The sequence below is a fragment of the Hydra vulgaris genome, chromosome 04, assembly GCF_038396675.1.
Source record: "Hydra vulgaris chromosome 04, alternate assembly HydraT2T_AEP".
NCBI lineage: Eukaryota > Metazoa > Cnidaria > Hydrozoa > Anthoathecata > Hydridae > Hydra > Hydra vulgaris.
In genome coordinates this window covers 35,022,501-35,042,500 of record NC_088923.1, presented here as the reverse complement: position 1 = coordinate 35,042,500, position 20,000 = coordinate 35,022,501, and the positions used below count along the sequence as shown (strand labels likewise).

At 30.3% G+C, this 20,000-nt stretch overlaps 1 protein-coding gene across 2 annotated transcripts in view; it reads left to right on the top strand.

Annotated features, from left to right (window-relative positions):
- The window catches only part of LOC100201785 (MFS-type transporter SLC18B1), a 58,730-nt gene that overhangs the window by 32,313 nt on the left and 6,417 nt on the right, over window positions 1–20,000 (top strand). For both annotated transcript variants that reach the window (XM_065796176.1, XM_065796177.1), the window contains exons 7-11: window positions 7,294–7,377; window positions 7,557–7,636; window positions 15,199–15,297; window positions 18,927–19,024; window positions 19,808–19,903. In XM_065796176.1, the coding sequence (XP_065652248.1) occupies window positions 7,294–7,377; window positions 7,557–7,636; window positions 15,199–15,297; window positions 18,927–19,024; window positions 19,808–19,903 (457 nt within the window). The remainder of the gene's footprint in view (window positions 1–7,293; window positions 7,378–7,556; window positions 7,637–15,198; window positions 15,298–18,926; window positions 19,025–19,807; window positions 19,904–20,000) is intronic.

Genomic DNA, 20,000 nt, shown 5'->3' with positions numbered 1-20,000 from the left:
CAACTTTTTTCTGTCTAATTATAATTTTTTTTTAATTTAAAATTTATAAAGTTATCATTTTGATGGTTTTTTTTTTTAATTTAACTATTTTTATGCAAATAAAATTATCAAATTAACAATTTGTTTACTTCTTATTTAATTTTCACAGTTAATGTAAAAATGAAAAATTAACTGGATATTGATGGGTTTTTTTTAATTTGATTTCAAAAGAAAGGATAAGGAATTTTTTTAATTGGACTTCAAAAGAACAAGAATTCAAAATGGGTTTGATGTAACAATACATTTTTCTTTCATTTTTATTTATGAGAAATTTCTTATGGAGGTTTGTTAATAAACAACAAAAATGTAAAACAATAAAAACAATTAAAACAAAACAATTGAAAATCATAATTGAGGGGCTCAGAGGAAAAGGCATACAAGTGATATTTCTTAACAAGGGAGAAAAACACTATTTTGCAAAGTTGTTTATTGTAAATTCTTATGGTGCATTTTAAAAACAAAAAGTGATTGAATAATTGGAAAATATGTGCTTTTAGGCATTATTTGTAAAATTTCAAAAATTAAACGTATATTGACAGGTCAAACTAAGGTAAGAGTCACTTGTATTATTCAGACGTGTACAATCAGTCAGAGGAAAAACAGTACAAGTGATTTACATTTTATTGTTTTAAACACTACAACAATATGTCTGCATTAGAAAAGTTATAACATGATAACTAACATGTACTTAAAAATATGATATAGATTTAAAAGAAGGGTAATATTAGAATATATTTTAATTAGGGTATATTAACCAAACTAATCGCTTTCTTCCATCATGCGATCAAGTTCATCTTCATCGACATCGTCTTCTTCGTCAGAAGACGTGGTAACCTGAGTTGCAGTTTTGTTGCTGTAGTTCTTCCACGTCCTCCAGGTCCTCCTCGTGTAATCACAGCACCCCTTCCGCGGCCCCGGCCGCGTACTAGAATACGGGTGTGCCGCATGTTTCGATAAAATTGATGATGCACTGGGGGAATCAACTCCAGCAATTCTTGAAGATTTTCCCACTTGGCAGCCTTTATTTCTAATGGCTGGTCGTACAACGGATCTAGTCGAATCCTCGGAAGTCTACCTACAAAACTGCTCGACCAGTCTGCCGTCTTAAATGGAATTAAGTCTTCGGTAAGACTCTCTTTAAACTGCATTTCAGTTGGTCTGTCTTTCTGTACCCGTAACCAAAGGATTTCCCGCCAGCGGATTGGATTTTTCTCAGAGTTCTTCTTTGTGTTTTTTGTGATTACATCCATGTTTGCGACGGAAGTCTTCAGTCAACATTTTCGTGACGCGAAAGTTCTTACTGGACAGTTGAACAATATTAATCCAATCGTCAGGTACAAATACATATGGGGTTTTCTTCTTGGCCTTTTCAATGATTCCAAAGTCTTCGTCACATTCCATGTAGGTGTGGCCAGGTTCCAAAAATTTGTGATCCACCATCTCGATAACCGTTTCTTTCACCACATACATCCAGAATTTTAGGATATTTTTATTCTTGTTTTGCCCTCCGCAACTATCGCTGAAGGCTACAATGTGTTTAACATTGTCAGGCAAACCATCGACAAACTTTTTCAAGCAGGAGGCTACTTCTTGAGAGCCACGAGATGCGGTGGACTCGTCCCACATAAACATGTCCGCCTTGCCTGTTGCAAGGTTGTGAATGGCAAAATTATATGTCCACAGGACACGCATATAAAAAACTTTATTTGTTGTAAGAACTGGGGTCGGTAGAGTTTGATGCAGATCAAATGTGATGGCCACAACGGTATCATCACACTTTCCCTGTTGTTTGGCTGACCTTTTAGATTCCACCGCTTTCTCAGCCTTCCGGTGATGAAGATCCCGTTCCGTTTTTATACTGTTTGCCTCACCGTCAACGCAGGTCTTCAATAGGTTTTCAAACCGATCACATTTATGACAAGTATCCGTGTGAGGTGGATGAAAACTGATGTTGAAGTCCTTGTTGAATATGTTCCTGTAGCACCACAGCAGAACGGGCTTCCGGTTGACTTCTACACACTTTTCTACGTACATGTTGTACATGCACTGTAATGTGAGGTGAGATGGAAGATAAGTCTTGTTGGGGTTATCATGCCTACTGTAGTGACTCTTATATTTTGGGAACAAGTTGATGTGCGACCGTACGAAGTCTAGATCATAATCCGAGATCTTATGCTTGTCTGGCCACTTTCCTCGACTGTCTTGGGGAGATATCCCGGTTTTGGACCTATTTTTCGTAGCATGACAAAAACGAGAGTTTGATATGTCTAGTGTCTTTAAAAAAAAGTCTTTACACACTCGATGGCCCATTAAGGATATAGTTTTCGAGATGGTCTTATTTGCAGTAGCATTTGCATTCACCCTTTTCGGCTCACCGACCTTCACACACCCATTCAGATATGCCGTTTGAAGGTCAAACGAACCAAGTTTCCAGAAATCATTGAAGACAGTTTGTCGCTGGTCTTCAGTTATATTTAAGCAGCATTTGTAACGGCACCTGTGCATGTAAGGTTTCACAGATCTGCTTGCTTTAGGAATGCCTCTGTGGCTGGTATATGCGACTCCAGAGTTACGCTTTCTCTTAGCAACTCCCTTCTTACTTTCGTTCCGTTGTCGCTTACGACCTTTTCTCTGTTGAGGAGCTGGAGGAGGTAGGGTAGGCTCAGGTTCAACATGTGCTTATTCTTCAGTATCGTCTCCACTGGATTCCTGAACAGCATCCGAAGAAGAGTTTGACAACGGTCGATACTCGTCGCTTTCAGGATCGTCCACATCGGACTCAGATTCTACACACAAATACAAAATTAGTACATAATAGTATTATGTACTAATATTATTATGTATGTAATATTATGTTCTAATATATAATATGTACTATGTAACCTAACTTTTGAAGTTGTATCACTTCACTTAACATCTGCCCTTGATTACTTTTCGGTTTAAAATTTTAAGCCATTTTAAACCGAAAGGTAATCAAGGGCAGATGTTAAGTGAAGTGATACAACTTCAAAAGTTAGGTTAGGTTATGTCTAATGCAGCCTAGACCAGATTTATTTAAATATTTACATTATAAACTTTAAGTATTTGTTTGTGTTGCATAGAACAATATAAAAATGTATATTTACCATTCATTAGATCTTCTAAAGACCTCAAATCAAGTCGTTTAGACGACGATCCCGCCATTTCTATGTAAACAGAATGTTTGGACTGTCACTTGTACTGTTTTTCCCCTAACCAAAACACCACATTGCTGAAGAAGTATTATTGCCCGCACACAGAATGCGCTGGTTGTTTGAAAAATCACTTGTATTATTTTTCCTCCAAACAGAACCGTGTTTTAGCTATCCAATGATGCACTTAGATCGTTTTGGGAAAAAATGTCACTTGTATGCTTTTTCCTCTGAGCACCTTCTAATTGTCTTTATTTTGAAGATGCATAAACATTTCTAATTATTTTATAACTTAAAAAGATGATAAAACTAATTTTGCGAACAATCAAATAGTTAGATTATTCAACTCTGAAATATAGTTGAATTGAAAGACTCTAATAAAAGATTATTAAAAAATGAAATAGATAGAATCAATAAGGACTTTCTAAATTCACTTGTAACTGAGAAAAGCTCAAAATGTTACTGAGCTGTGTAAAGAAATTTGGAAATTATAAGGTGCTAATAAAAACCTTTTGTACAGAAAATGATCATTCGCAGTGCAGCATACAACCTCACAACCAAGTTTTTTTTTTTTTTTTAACATCTTTACTTCCAACAAGGCTGCAAGCAACCACTATTAGAGTTGGAAGTTATTGGAAGAGAAAAGATGACGTTTAAAAAGCAAGATAACAATTAACAGATGACTTAAAAGATTTCTAATTATATGAATTAAGAAAACAAGGGAGTTAATTCCAAAGAATTGTCGTTCGATTAAAAAAACTAGACGAATAAGAATTTTTGGAGCACTAAGGAATAGTCACAGTAAAAGGATGAGAATTAATTGAATGTGGATTCAAACCTAGTTTTCTGACAAATGAGTGAATTTATATAAATGTAAATCCCCAGGCCAACCATGTGACTATTGGAGTCTTTACAAACTAAAGGAAGATAATCATAAGATCAACACTAAGATAACAAGATGAGACAGCTGAACTCAAATTAGTCTCACAAGGAGCAAGTAGGTCTGGTGAGCTTTGCAAGAGATAAGACTCAACAGAAAAAAAGTTACTTCGAAGACCACAAATATTAGTGAATGATAGATTTAGAGAACTTGGTGATGATCATAGTTTTTTGTGTTTTATAGTTTAAATTGATTAAAGAACTTGTCACATAGCACAGATAGTACTCAGTACACTATCTAATAGTCTAAGCGATTGCCTCATTACTATTATTAAACCCAAAGCCATAACAAAGGGCTCTAAAAGTGGCCTCAACAATGCACACTAAAAGTACAAACAGGGACACCATCCATGTGAAATATGGCACTGTTAGTAGATATTTTACAGCTTTTGATGGAATCAGCCTTACTGAGAGCTACCACAGAGTTTGGGAAACCTGACTACCAGCTGGCCTCAAAACTATAAAACTGAGTTTTAGAGTTGCACCCTCACTAGGAGATAATAGAATGAGTTGCCTAGTCATAAAAAAAACAGACCCAAGCAGAAGCCATAAAAAGAGTCAAGAAGATCCAGCATTCAACATTTAAACTGGAAACAATGCATATAAATTCATCTACGCCAGCCTAATAGATGAAGAAGGGGTGCGAAGCTGTTCAACATATAGAATCTGTTTACCCCTTAAGTCTTTGCCTAAGGGGTCTCCTACAAAAACGACAGTAGCCAGATGTATTTGTTTGCCCAAGATGAATATTTTTAGTCATGTATTTTATGCATCATTGAAAAGTCATATATTCTTTGCTTTAATGAAAAGTATAAGTATATTTCACACAATAACACCTATTCACTAAATAAATATTATATCTAACTGTTGGCGTCAAAAGAAATTTCTACATACTATTCAACATTGGTTAAAATTGAATTAAACAACTAGATTCATTACAGTTTAATCTATTTTTGGTGTCAGAACTAATTCCATCTTTAAATTTTTTTATTTTTTAATGGTTGTTTTATTTCTTGATTGAAATGTATGGCTAATGTATGTATATATATAAATATATATATATATATCTTATACTGCTGACTTAGGTAAGCAGTGTGATGTCATACTGAGGCTTGTCAGGCTATTTGTCAGTCGATGTATATACTGAAGCCCCCGGCTGCAGGCTATTTCAGTATAACATCACACTCCTCACCCAAATCAGCAGTATAAGATATATATATATATATATATATATATATATATATATATATATATATATATATATATATATATATATATATATATTATATATATATATATATATATATATATATATATATATACACACATATATATAGATATATACAAACACTTACTTTTGCATATTTAGATCAGTATATGGTTCGCAAAACACTAACTTAAATCTATACGGTTTTTATATGTTCAGAAGTGGTCAGGTTTCTTAGCTAAATGCTCAATACTATTTGTACATGTATGTATTTGTATATAGGGATAGATTAATAGCTCTTACTTTTGTCAAAAGTTTTTTTAGTATTTTCTTTTCAAAAACTACATTCCATTTTCTTTCAAAAGATACCAGTCTTTCTGCTTTGTCATCTTTGAATGGAGTGTTTTTACTAGTTATGTTAAAGGATTTCACTGTCAGTTTGATATCCTCTTTATCATATAGAAAACCATTATCAGCTAAGTACATCAAAGCTTTTACTAACCTTTTACCTCAGTATTACTAAAAATAATACTAAAACCTTTTGATTTCATTTCCGTTCCATTGGAATTTGTCATGAGTTCTTCTTCCCATAAGTAATTCCAGAAGACTTTGATAGATATTATAGTGAATTGCCTCAGCAGACATAACAGTCATTAATTTACTGTGTAAATTCAAATTTCTTTTAAAAAATGATGCTTTTGTTGAAACTTGTACATTTTATTACCCATTTATTTCAAAACAAATAAAATTAATAATTTGAAAGAAAAAAAAAAACAAGAAATTAAATTAAAAAATTAAAAATTACAATTACAAAATTACAAATAAAAAAACAAACAAGAAATTACATCTACATTTTGAAATAAAGTAATTAACTTCTGGTTTTAATAGCAGTTAATTGATAGCATAACTGAATAAAATTAAAAAATTGTTTAAAAATTTGGAAAAGTAATTGTAGCAATCCTCATAGAATTATGTCATTCAAAAAATCAAAAACTAATTTAATGAAAAATATAATTAAAACGTAAAATTAAAAAAAAAAAACGAATTACAACATTAAAAAATTATATAAAAATTATTTAAAATAATCTTTTTATAATAAAGTTGTAAATATGTTATCAAAAACCCATTTATATTACAACACATTAAAAGAACACATTAAAATTTAAAATCTTAGATGTGCAAAAATGTTTAATTCCCAAAACTATTATTTTCCAATTTTGAAGTTTTCACAATGACAATTTTTTTTCTTTCTGAAATCTTTAATATTTATTACTCTATGTATGATGCAAATTTGTTTTGTTTTTTACATGCAGATGGTAACTGATATTGAAACAATATTGTATGCAATAGAAATGCAATATTTTTTACAAAATTAGTGCTAGTAAATATTTTAATAGCTTTAAAATAGTTTTTTCTAATATTTTCATGTACATGTATATGCTTAAATAAAAACAAGTTACACTTTTGACACTATAACAAATTTTCATCAATAGAACTTTTTTAACTTTTTTCTGTTTAAAGTGTTGTCTTTACAAAAAGCCAACTCTACTATAGCCCTATTGGCTTTAGCAGTTTAATTTGTCTAAAAAAAGCAAAAACTCTTTTTCTAAATTTTACTGAATGTTTTAATGTTTCAATTAAGCATTAAAATATTTTTAATATATATTAATAAATCTGTTTTTAAACAATAAAATTATTTTGAAAAACAGATTTATTACTTAGACCACTATTAATATTAACTTTACTGCATTCATTAATTTTCTGCTAATTAATATTAAAAAGTAATTTTTATAACAATTATAATTAGTTTTTTATTATTTTGAATTTTTTAGTGAAGAAATAATAGTCTGTTAACTTTTAAATTTATTACGTGTACTTCTTAGCACTGAATATTAAAACTTTTATATTAAAATCTGTGAATATATTTTTAAATTATAGAGCTGTCATCATTTGAAAACTCTAGCCTTCAAACACAAATTTCAATTACAAAAACAGTTTGTTTACCTGGAATATTTTTTGTCTGTAAGTAGTTATCACATTAAGAAGTGATTGACTGACTGAGACATTTATTGAGATGACTTAAACAAAATTGGTCGTGAATACCTTATTTTGATTTAATGTTTGTATCATTTATAATTTTTTGTTAGTAGTATTGACAACTATAGTTATATAATAAATAAAATTAATTTTAATATTTTTAGGTTTAGTTATTGTGTTATGTGCAACTATGATAACATTTATTGAACCATTGTTGACTTTGCAACTTATGAAAATAACAAAAGTAAGTTTATACTAATTTTATTTTTTATAAACTCAAGTTCCTTGAAGTAACAAGAAGCATAATCTCAACAGATTTTGAAATAGCAAACAAAAATTGCAGATTTTTGTGATGTTGCTATAAATCTATACTGCTAAAATTTATAAAAATGTGCCTAGACTATATATTTTGCATTTAAGTTCATACATATTTTTTTTTTGTTTTTATTTACTATGGTACCACCACTTGCACTAAGGTTTTTTTTATTTTTTGCATTATGGTATCACCACTTGCACCAAAGTTTTGTTGTTTTTAGCGAGCATATTACAATTATATATTTCAATCAGCTTTGAGCTGACACGTAAATTTTTATTGTTGTAAACAAACTGTTCACAGTTATGTGCTTCCAAAAGGGAAACAATTTTAATAGCATGTCTGAGCAAATGTGGATAAACCTCAATGCTCATGTACTTTTTATAAAATTCTATTAACTTTACTTCTTTACAGGGCTCTTTAAGTTCTATGTTTTGTAAATCTATCAATTCCATTTAAAATTTATCTTTAACAATTTCAGCTTTAACATAAAATAGATGTGCAAATAAGTCTAACACATTCTTTTATATTTTAAAAACACAGAACCTTGTGTTAAATTTATCAATTACATTTAAAATGAGATTACAATACCTTTTAGAGTCGATGTTACTGATGTTTCTTTCTGATAATGACTTGAAATGCACAAATGATTTTAAGCTTAATTGTTCATTTAGAAATTTCAATTTTAAAACAAATGTTTCTACACTTTCAAACAATTTACTAATAAGTTGAACTTTACCCTGCAACTTGACATTTAGTTCCATTAACGTTTGAATTTGTCAATCAAAAATACCACAGTCATTCAATATTTTTAAGTCATTCAATTCAATTCAGTCATTCAATATTTTCAAGCAAACTTGTGTCAAACAAAGTCTTTTACTTCATTTTTTAGAAACCTATTTTAGGTAATAATATCCAGAATCTTTTTTTAGAGTTACAGCTTGACTAAGCTACCTAACTTGACAGAAATAAATTACATCTTCAACCTCACTACCACAATCTTCAAGCAGTTGCTTGAACTGTCTGTGATTAAGGCCACGACTTCCTATAAAATTAACAGTTTGAATAACAAGTTCTACTACATTCTTCATCTCAAAGACATTTGCAAATAACTGCTCCTGATGTATAATGCAGTGATATGAAAGAATTAAGGAATTTCTTAAGTAAGGCTACAAATCCAATATTATTTCCTGTTAGTGCACTTGCTCCATCTGTAGTGATACCACAGAGTTTTATTTCTGACAATTCAAATTTCAGCAATGTTTTTTTACTTTAGAGAGAATATCTTCTCCTTTTATTTTACTCTTCAAATCAGTTCTTCAATTACTTCAAAGTTACTTATTACCAGGGTTGGCATCAAAAAAGCCACCCAAAAAACTCACCCAATAAAACCCGCCTAAAAAACCCAATAAAACACAGTTAATCGGGTTTTATTGGGTTTTTTAAAGATATTTAATAATTTTATGAACTATTATTACCAACATTAACATTATATCTATAATATTATTCACTAAATTAATTATTAAATACTATATTAACTAAATTAATATGAAGTATTATTATTAATTATTATAATCAACAGTAACAGCTCTCAGAGGAGGTTTACTAATATTTGAATCAATATTTGGAAATACATTATTACAATTTTTATTCAAATATTTTTATAGATTTAGATTTGTCTTTTATGTTATTTACTTCCCAAGGTGAATTTAAATGAGCAGTAGTGGTCTGATAGTAGTGGTCTGATAAGGCCACTACTACTTATTTTATTTTATTTATGTATATATATATTATATATATATATAGTTATATATATTTATTTATAATATACTAGCAGAAAGCAACCCGTAATACGGGTTATTGTCGGTCTGTTACGTAATTAATTTATAGTGGCTGTTTTCCACAAATTAAAGTTGTGAAACATTAACTAATAGGGGAAAGTATGCACCCTTGATCCTAAAATCCAGGGGAAAAAAAACTAAACAAAAATTTACGAAAGACAAAATTATAAAACTATTTTAGAGTTTTCTATATTTATGGTTCTAATAAACTTTAAGAAAGGATATATATATTTTTTAGTCAATATTAGTTTTACAATTATTATTAATTTAGGAGAATGTTATTAACATAATGCGCCCTGGATTTTATGATCGAGGGTGCATGCTTTCCCTACCCTTTTAGAATAATGCCTTCAAATTGAAAAAAATTAAACCATCTGTCAAATTAACATAAAAATTATGAGGAGGTAAAATAATTTACCAATTGTTTAACATTATTTGAGTAATTTACAACTGACATAGGTCATATCAGTGTATAAGGCAGATCCATTTTCCTCGACATTACTAAGTTCAACACAATACGTTTTTAGTTACTGACACAAAATAATAACACTTCATATTGCTTTAAAGTGACGAAAAACTAAAGCTTAATTCTTGTTATATTATTTATAACATGAACTTTAATTAATAAGATTGAATAATAATTAAATAATAATAAGTGAACGTAAATTATACAAGAGTTATTAATTTTTTGGTATCCCCGTGATATTTAAAGTCTTAAATTGTCTTTAAGACTTTAAATGCACACAACTAAATAAATTTATTAAAAATAACTAAGCAATTGAGTACAAATACGTTTGAAACAAAAAAAAATTTAATTTACAATCAAACATGTGTATAACAAATTGAAAAAAATATGTAAACTTTGACCTTTGTTTTAAATTGGCTTTTAAAGGTTATGTTATGTTCATAGTTTTCAATGTGACATGATTTCATATTTGTAAACCAAGCTGACTGCACCCAGGTCTTGTTAAGTCTGTTCAACTCAGATAATTTTTATATTATTTGTATGGCCTCTTCATTTCAATAGTTTTTAGTAAACAGTAACTTGCTACCATTTACTAAAAATTCCTTTTGTTACTCTAAATTTAATTTTCTTAAATATTTTGACACTAACAAAGAGGTCCCTTCCCTCTTTTTGCCTTAATGGTGGCCAGGTGAATAGAGTTTTTTTATAAGGAGTAATCACGTTTTTGATGAAGATCTTTTACCAAAATGATAAAATGAAAAACAATGATTTACATATGTAAGAATTTTTTCTTTCTTTCCTCAAAAGTGTTGCAAATGTAAACTAAGCTAATTAATTAGTTAAACACGTTATAAAATTTAAGTAACTCAATATTTGACAAATGCACAAAACTACAATATTCTCACCACATAAAAACAGAAAATCGATTTACCTATTTATAGTTACCTATTTTGACATTGCAGTTAATAAAAAAATTTATTAATAATGTAACTATAAAATCTGTTTCAAAGTACAAAAGGATTAGCAATACTATAAAAAAAAAAAATCGAATTAGATATAAATTGCATTTTTGCAAAATGTTGTCTTGGCTTTTAGTAAATAAATAAAAGCAGTAAGTTCCAATAATGAAACTACCTATTATTCATTTTTAACAGTAGATACCAATGGGAAGGTAAGCCAAGCTGTCTATCAACACAAAACATCACAACAATAACACATATCAATAGCATATTTGCACCCTTGATCCTAAAATCCAGTGAAAATAACAAACCAAAGTAAAATATGAAAGGCAAAATTAAAAAACCAATTTAGGGTTAACTATATTTATTTTTTTACTAAACATATAAATACATAAAAGTATATTTGTTTTTATATTTAATATCAGTTATTCAATTACTTCAAATTTAGGACATTAAAGCACCCTAGATTTAAAAATCAAGGTTTCATACTCTCTCATCCACATTACGCTAAACATTAACAGACATTATTGTGTTTCCAGAATAATTAAAAAAGGCTAGACAACACAACCTAGCTCTAAAGCAGTAACACCGCCTGGCACTAAATGCTGCCAAGACACACCTCTGCTATAAGTACACCACTTGGCTGGCAAAGTTATCAATCTTGCTCAACATAATGCCAAGTCATACCACTTTGAAAACATGGAAACAACATAATTTAAACATATAAACAACTATAAACAAATATGATTTTATATAACACATATAAACACAGTTCATAACAATATTAAATGACAGATATATTTATCAAAAACTATGAAAAAAAAAATTAAAATAATTTATAAAGTTATACATACAAAATGTGCTCATAACCTACAAACAGTAAATTTAGGTTTACAGTAAAGTTAGGTGCGTATCACATTGAGCTGCACAATCTAAAGCCATTTGTTCTGCTCCTTCTCTAAAATACACTAATTGATTTTCAGGTAGATGAACTTTAAGGCGTATAATAGTATGTGACATATGACTTATTGGATACTCGAACATTGGATTTTCGAGTATCCAATAAATAATAATTTTTTAGATTGTCATTATGTCAATGCTTCAGGTGCACTGACATAATGACAATCTAAAAAAGTGTTTACTTCATCATGATTAATTTGTTCATTTATTAAAATATTGGCACAGTTGTGACCCTTGTATATTTATTTGTACAAATATTTAACAGCCTAAACAGACATGCAAACTTCAACATTAATGTGAGCTTGATATTTCTTTGATAACCATGGATTGTAAGGTACCACCCAGCGGTTATCTACATTGTTACCTTTAATATTGATAACCAAACCATTATCACGACGTCTATAGCGTGAATAACCATTATGAACTGCTACTGTGTTAGCATTAAGTTCTTTAGGATAGTTTTTGCTGCACACACCATCTTTCATGCAGGGAGATTTTGGATTCAGTATGCCACATGGACCGTGAATCATGCAAGTTTTAACAACGTCATAAAGATCACAATTAACAAATAGATCTGGAATTTCTTCAGATATTAAATTATTGATATCATGTGCTGTTTCAAGCTTATCATCATTTGCAAAGTGAAGTAAAATATGAACATGTGGCAAAACATGCTTTTGAAATTCAATAACCTGAACATGTATTACAACTTTCCATAATACACCTAATTTAAAAATGTCATTGAGAAGGTTATTTAATTTGAGTTTAAATACTCGAGTAACCAAGTCAGGTCTATCATTTGCTGTCTGCCTGGATATATGTTTTCAGTTATCTCGTGCCATTTTGAGTTGCAAGTGAAAGTAATAAAAAGATGTGGTTTACCATACTTTTTAATTATAACCATAACATCTTCAAAGTTTTCTTTTAAAGCTCTAGGACTTCCTTCATAAGTTGATGGCAAAATTACAACACGCTCTGGTCTAACATTATGATCATTTCCAAAGTTGTTTACATGTTCGTGTAAGGCATCATACTGCTCACTTCTCAGTTTGTTTTGGTTATTTCTGATGAAAGCAAGGTGCTGGCCTTCAATTTTAACATACGCATCAACAGCATATTGCTGAAAAAGGTTTTTGCCGTAAAAGAGTGAAGAAAAAAATTGTCTAACTGAAAGTTTATAATTGTAATACTGAGATAATGTAACATGATTTCTAACCAATGTAGCACGTTCAGGGTTGTGAACCAATTGATTATGCCAACCAGCATCACCCCTTGGAAAAAATAGGGGATAAACCATAGGATCTAAGTTGGCAGGCATACTTGATATATTTTTAAGAGGTTGACCTCTTGGGTAAATAACAACTTCCCTGGACGCAAGTGGTGCACCATCTTCACCAACAAATACAACTGCAACTTCATTATGTGAAGGGAGATTATAGCGACGTCTATCTTGTCCTTCAAGTAAAAACATTTTTACAACTGACACTGAGCGACCTTCTAGAGCTGCTCGACCAATTTCTTCATCTTCCACTTCCGCCATGTTTTTAAATGCAAGAGCAAATTGCTTCTTTTCACTAATAATAGTTTGCAATCGAAACATTAAATCATTTAAGCAAAGATCATTACCACGTTGTTGCATTCTAAAATTTACTGCTGCAAGTGGATCATAGATGTATAGTTGACAATATGTTGGCGGATCATCTTGATTTGGCCTAAGATTACCTATACAATGAAAAACTTGACCACAGATTCTAAAACATGGTGGCCCATGACTCATGGGTTGAACTACATTAGCTTTAAATGAAGCAAAAGAAAGACAGGCATTATAATTTCTAATATATTTTAAAAAATTCAGATTGGAATTTCTATTTGCATAGTTTCCTTTAAATAAATCTTCTAAATTTTGTGGAAATGATGAAGGTTGTGACAAAACTACCTTTCCATTATGGCAACATAAAAAATGTGTTTCATCAGGAAATTTCTTAGCACCACAATGCTGACAAATATAATTCATTTCTCCTAAATAGTTATCTGGAATAGTATTACTTCTTGCTATACAATGCATTCTTTTGTATCTAGCAGCATTTCTAGTATTTTGTCGATTATTAGTTTCATCTCGCCTAAGTCTATCTCTTTTATTTCTGCAACGATTATTTTCAACTCGCCTAACCAAGCTCTCCTCATTTGGGTTTGAATTATTTGCTGCTTGCTGAGCAGCATTTCTAGCATTTTGTTGATTATTAATTTCATCTCGCCTAAGCCTATCTCTTTCATTTCTGCAACAATTAATTTGTCTATTAACATTTCCACTTTCTAAACTAATATCTGCCTCTAGCCTAATATCATTCATTTAAACTTCACTTTTAATTGAAAGTAGTAATTTTTTTCAATGATAATTCAATGTTCAATATTTATGATTAATATTTATATTAATGATTTCAATATTCTTAAGGTAAGATCTTTTACTCTTACCTTTTGTCTTAATCTTTTGTCTGATGTGAAAGGTCTTCAACAAAAATTGTTTTTCTGATGTGAAAGATCTTCAACAAAAATTGTTTTTTCAGGACAAATCACGTTACAAAATAGTTTTACACAGTGTTTATCAAATTTCCTGTAGATAAAAGTTTACCACTTTTTTGCAATACTTTCTACAATTAAACAACTTATTTTGGGATGAAATGTAACACTGTATGAAATAAATATTTTACTTTTTATTACTGATTGTTACCCAAGAACATCTTAAGCAACTTCACCTTGTGAATACAAAATTGGCCTTCAAATTTGTCATAACTTGCAGCGTATTTTATAGCATAGAGCCTGTAACTTTGGCACAAAACAATTTTCACAATAAAATTATCTTGCTCATGTACAAAGTATATGGTTGTCCAAGAAGGATTAAATACACGACTTTTGTGCAAGCTTTTAGTATTACATCTACATCTTCTTTTAGCTGCAGCCATGTTTAAAAATTTTAAATATGGCTGCTATTTAAAATATATGTGTTTTACAGCAATTTATTATATCTAAATGCAGATTTTTAATTTGAATTAAAATGTACTGATAATGTTAGGAAGGTACGCTAAAAATTATGTACATAAGATTTTTTTTTTAATTTTTGAAAGTGTTAAGCAGGCCACTATGTCTGAGGACATAGAAGGCCATTTTGTGGGGTGTGGGCCTTGCTTTAGATAACCCTGATCTAGATGCAAGAAGACAATGATAAAGTACAATAAAACCTATAAATAAATATACCTATATTTTTTATAGAATGGGTTGACAAGTGATAAAGTGGGTTACTTCTTTGCTATAATGCCTGGTACATATACTTTCATGTCACCTATAATTGGTTTTCTTGCAGATAAAAAGGTGAATTTTTTTAATTTGATAACAATGGAATGGATTATTTCATAACTTCATTATTGCATAGTAATATGATAGAGTAGGCTATAACAGGATGCATTCATTTCTATTTATTTGTTCATTGTTTTATAGTTATGTTATTATAAACATTGTCTTTTAAGAGAACTTGTTTTATAGTTATTTATTAAATATTTTAAATATTTTATAGTTATTTATTTTATTTTTAGTTATAGTTGTGTAGTTATTTATTAAATATTTATATTTATTAAATAGTTTTTTGTTGTTTTAGTTTTAGTTTAAAATATTTTGAATGACAGATTTTAATCATTTATATAATCACATATATAATTTTGAAACACATCTTCACTTCCAAAAAGGCTGCAAGCAACCACTATTAGAGTTGGAAGTTACTGGAAGTGAAAAGATATAGAACAAGATAAAGATTGACAGACGACTTAAAAGATTGCAAATTTTATGAATCAGGAAAGGAAACGAATCACAAAAACCTGATGTTTGAGGAAAAAAACTAGACAAATAAGAATTTTTGAAACACTTAGGAGCAGTAATTAACACGAGAATGATTTTTAGTAGATGGCACAAGAGATGCTAACTCTTTAGAGCAGTGCCTATTATAGTATTTATAGAAAAGAGAAAGCAAAGCAACATTACTGCAATGTGATAATGGTCGAAAGTTGACTGCAAGAGCAGGCCCATCTATGTTTACAATGCATTTTTGTACCTTGTCTAAAAATGAATGGGAATCATTGGAAGATCTGCCCCAGATGTGGTAACAGTATTCAACCCTCGGAATTAGGATTGGCATTCGGCAATGCCGACCTAACTTTTTTTGCCAGCCTGACCTATAGCAGTTTGAGGTCGGCAATTTATTGCCATCTGAGTTTTTTTAATTTTTTATTTAATTTATTTTATCTGAGTTAAAGCTCACCAGCCACTGAGAGCCCCATGTTGTACAAAAGTGAGATCTTTTTCAAGCTCAAATGCCCCCTCTAAGCGATCAGAGAGTGTTAGCTTCTTATCGAGACAAGAATAAATGATAGTATCATCAGCGAACAATGCCACCTTGATTTGAGATTATCTGGAAGGTTGATAATGGAAATTAAAGAGTATAGGGCCAAGGAAACCTTGAGGAACCCCTGAAGTTACAGGATATGAAGAAGAGTGCATGATTAAACAATATTGGTTATTACTGTTATTTAGTTAATCAGCTATCTAAACAGCCAGCTTGTGGAAATCATTTTATATACTTGATACAGAAACTGGAGTGATACGAATGTCAAGCAATAGATTAACCTGTTTGAAGGCTATATCAGGTGGAACGCAACTAGTGGAATCGAAAGATAATACTGACGAAAAGTTCTTAGCAAACAGTTTAGCTTTGTCTTTAGGTGTGGTGAAAATTCTGAACCATGCAATAGTAGTGGGATTACAGATTTGCCTATATTATAGATACTATTAAAGATTCTCCAGAAGTCATGAGAGCCTAATTTTTGAGATGAAATATGAGATTTTGTCACCTGAGAATAGCTGGTTTTGGCATTAGGCAAAACCTTTTTATGATGGTTTCTAGTAATAGTAAACAGACGTCTTTTTTCTGAAGAATTGTTTTGCTGAAAGATATGGAAGTAATGGTTTTGATTGGAAATTGCAGCAGCACAATGCAGCACAAAAACTATAGACAAGAGTGAGGCTTGGCTTGCCAGCCTGAATCCAAGAAGTTATGTTAGAAGCACATTAGTCACCAGGAAAGCAAAAGATTTCTACCCAAGGGATATCACAAAGAAAATTGCAGAAAATTATCCTAGTCACCTTTAAGGTAGTTGTAAGAGGTACAATGATAGGGGGATTCTGATGAAGAAGATGAATGAGATGATAGTTTTAGAGAGATCAGACCATGGTAAGAAGCACCTAAGGGTAAATGAGGAGAAACTAAGCACTGACCAGGATCAGAAAAAAGACATAAGTTGAGTAGAGAAGGTAAATGATTTGAATTGTCTGGAAAACGATTTGGAAAGTTGACTATTTGAGTTAGAAATTGAGAAAGGCAAAAGTTGAGAGCCTTAGTGTCTGCAGAGTCACTAACACTAGAGCCAAGCTATTCAGTGTGATGAACATTAAAGTCACCACCAACAACGATAATGGCTGATAAAGATAAAGAGAGAAGACTTGGTCAATTTGATCAGAATTAGCATCAAAAAGAGTGTAGTCTTGAGATGAAGGAGAGCAGTATAGAACAAAGAGAAGGCAATCGAGTGAAGTGGTGCTAAACGAAAGCTCATAAAAGAATAGTCGGTGGATTCAAACTTAGTTTCCCAACAAATGGGTGATATGGCTTTTAAACTCTTTACGAATTAAAGGAAGATAACCACTAACACTAAGATTGTAAAATGAGATAGGCGAACTTCAATTATTCTCACAGAAAGCAAGTAGGTCTGGTGAACTTTGCTAGTGATAAGACTCAACAGAAGTAAAGTTACTTTGAAGACCACGAATATAAGTGAATGATAGATTTAGAGATCTTGGTGATTGCGATGGTTTTTTGAGTTTTATAGTTTTTGGTACTTTAGTCATTTTTAAATTTGTTAAAGAACTTGACAGATAGTACTCAGTGCACTATTTAATAGTCCAACCAATTGCCTCAATACTATTAATAAACGCTAAGCAGTAACAAAGGGCTCCAAATGCGGCCTCGACAGTGCTCATTAAAAGTACAAACAGGGACACCATCCATGCGCAGCATGGCACTGATAGTATTCTGATATTTTACAGTTGTTAATAGAATAAGCCCCTCTGAGAGCTACCACAGAGTTCGGGAAGCCTGACTACCAGCCGGCTTCAGAACCCTAAAACTGAGTTTTAGAGCTACACTCTCATTAGGAGATAATAGAATGAGTTGCCTAGTCATTAAAACAGAGACACAAGCAAACCCATGCATTGAGTCAAGAATATCCTAAACTGAAAACAATGTATTATAAATACATCTGCACCAGCCTAATAGATGAAGAAGAGGTGCGAGGTTGGTCAACAGATAGAATCTGTTTATTCCTTATGTATTTGCCTAGGAGGCATTCTACAAGACAATAGCCAGATGCGTTTAATGTCTTCCCAAGATAAGTATTTTTATTGAGACACCATTGCTTTTTTCCAACAAGCCTTTACACAACCAAAGCCCCAAAGCAGGGCTTACTTTAAGTCGAAGTTGGCTTCTCCTAACCTTTATTTATTTTCTAGGATTTCCTAGCATTTTCTCCTACCCATAAATGTTTTATTTATTTTGAGACCAATATTAATGACACTAATATCCACTTTTTAGTTTTATATTATTGTTCAAAAGTTATTGGAATTTTACTGATAGGTGTACTGTTTATGGTACTCTTTACAAAAATACTTAGTTTCTTTATAGACTTGTGAATAGTATTTTGTACCTACAAACGTAAACGTACACAAACATGTAAAATATTTCTGCTTTTACAAATTTTAAAAAGTTTTTAAAAATTTTTGCTTTTACTTAATTTTGCAAAAAGTTTAGTCATTAAAGAAAATATAAAATGTGTAATAATCATTTTTTTTCTGCCTTTTCTGTTTTATAATATTTTTAAATTTTTAATTGTTTCTAGATTAAAAGTCGTTATATGATTATTATGGGACAAGTGTTATCAATAACAGCACTATTATTTCTCGGTCCGACTCCTTTATTCAAGTCATTTGTTCCTGAGTAAGATTGTTTTTGTTTTTGTTTTATTTTTTATTTTTCTTGTTTAACATATCATTCATTTTTTTTTAAATCTTGGTATTTTACATAATTAGTTTTGTTAAATGAGTTCTTTCATATAGTATATCTGGGAAAGTTTTTAAAATTATTGAATCCTTTCTAATTGCAGTATTAAAGTCATCCTTGGTGGGCAACACTCTTCTTTTTTCTGATAACCTCTGGGCTACCACATGGTTACCATTTTTGGTTATCATTTTGTTTACTTAACATAAAAATAACAATATATACACAATAGTTGATTTAGTTTTTATCACTAAAGTTTTCATTACAAATATTTTATGTTGTGATTTCATTATAATTACTTGCATTGAGATTTTTTAATAAATCCAATCCTCATAAAACATTTGTATAATTTCTATTGAAGTTTTGTCTAAGATGCTGTTGAACTAATATGTACAGTGATGATGACCACTTTTTATCATCTAGGTAATCAAAAATATTGAGATTGTTTTAAATAAATTTTTTCCTAGAAGATTTGCAAAATATTTTGTGATCTTTTTCTAAAAAACGTCCTAGGTTTCCATCTTGATTAAAGTTACAATCTCAGACTTGTTGAGTTGTTGTTATATCTTGTTGTATTTTGCTTATATGTTTTTGAAGAACATTATACATTAAAATTTAATTTGAATTTAAATTTGTTAGATAAGCTTTAGTTTTGTTTAGATTATATTTCAAATATTTAATATTATAACTATATCTAAAAAGATTTTTATTTATTTTGTTTAGAACATTGCTGACATTAGGACTTTCACTTGGTTTTCTTGGAATTTCTGTTTCTTGTGCCCTGATACCATGTTTGGCAGATATGCATATAACAGTATTGTAAAGATCTACTTTATAAAGTTTTAATTTGTTTAAATTTATTCTGTTTGTATCCATAGTTTTAGCATGAGCTTATTCCAAAATTTTTTGGTTAGTT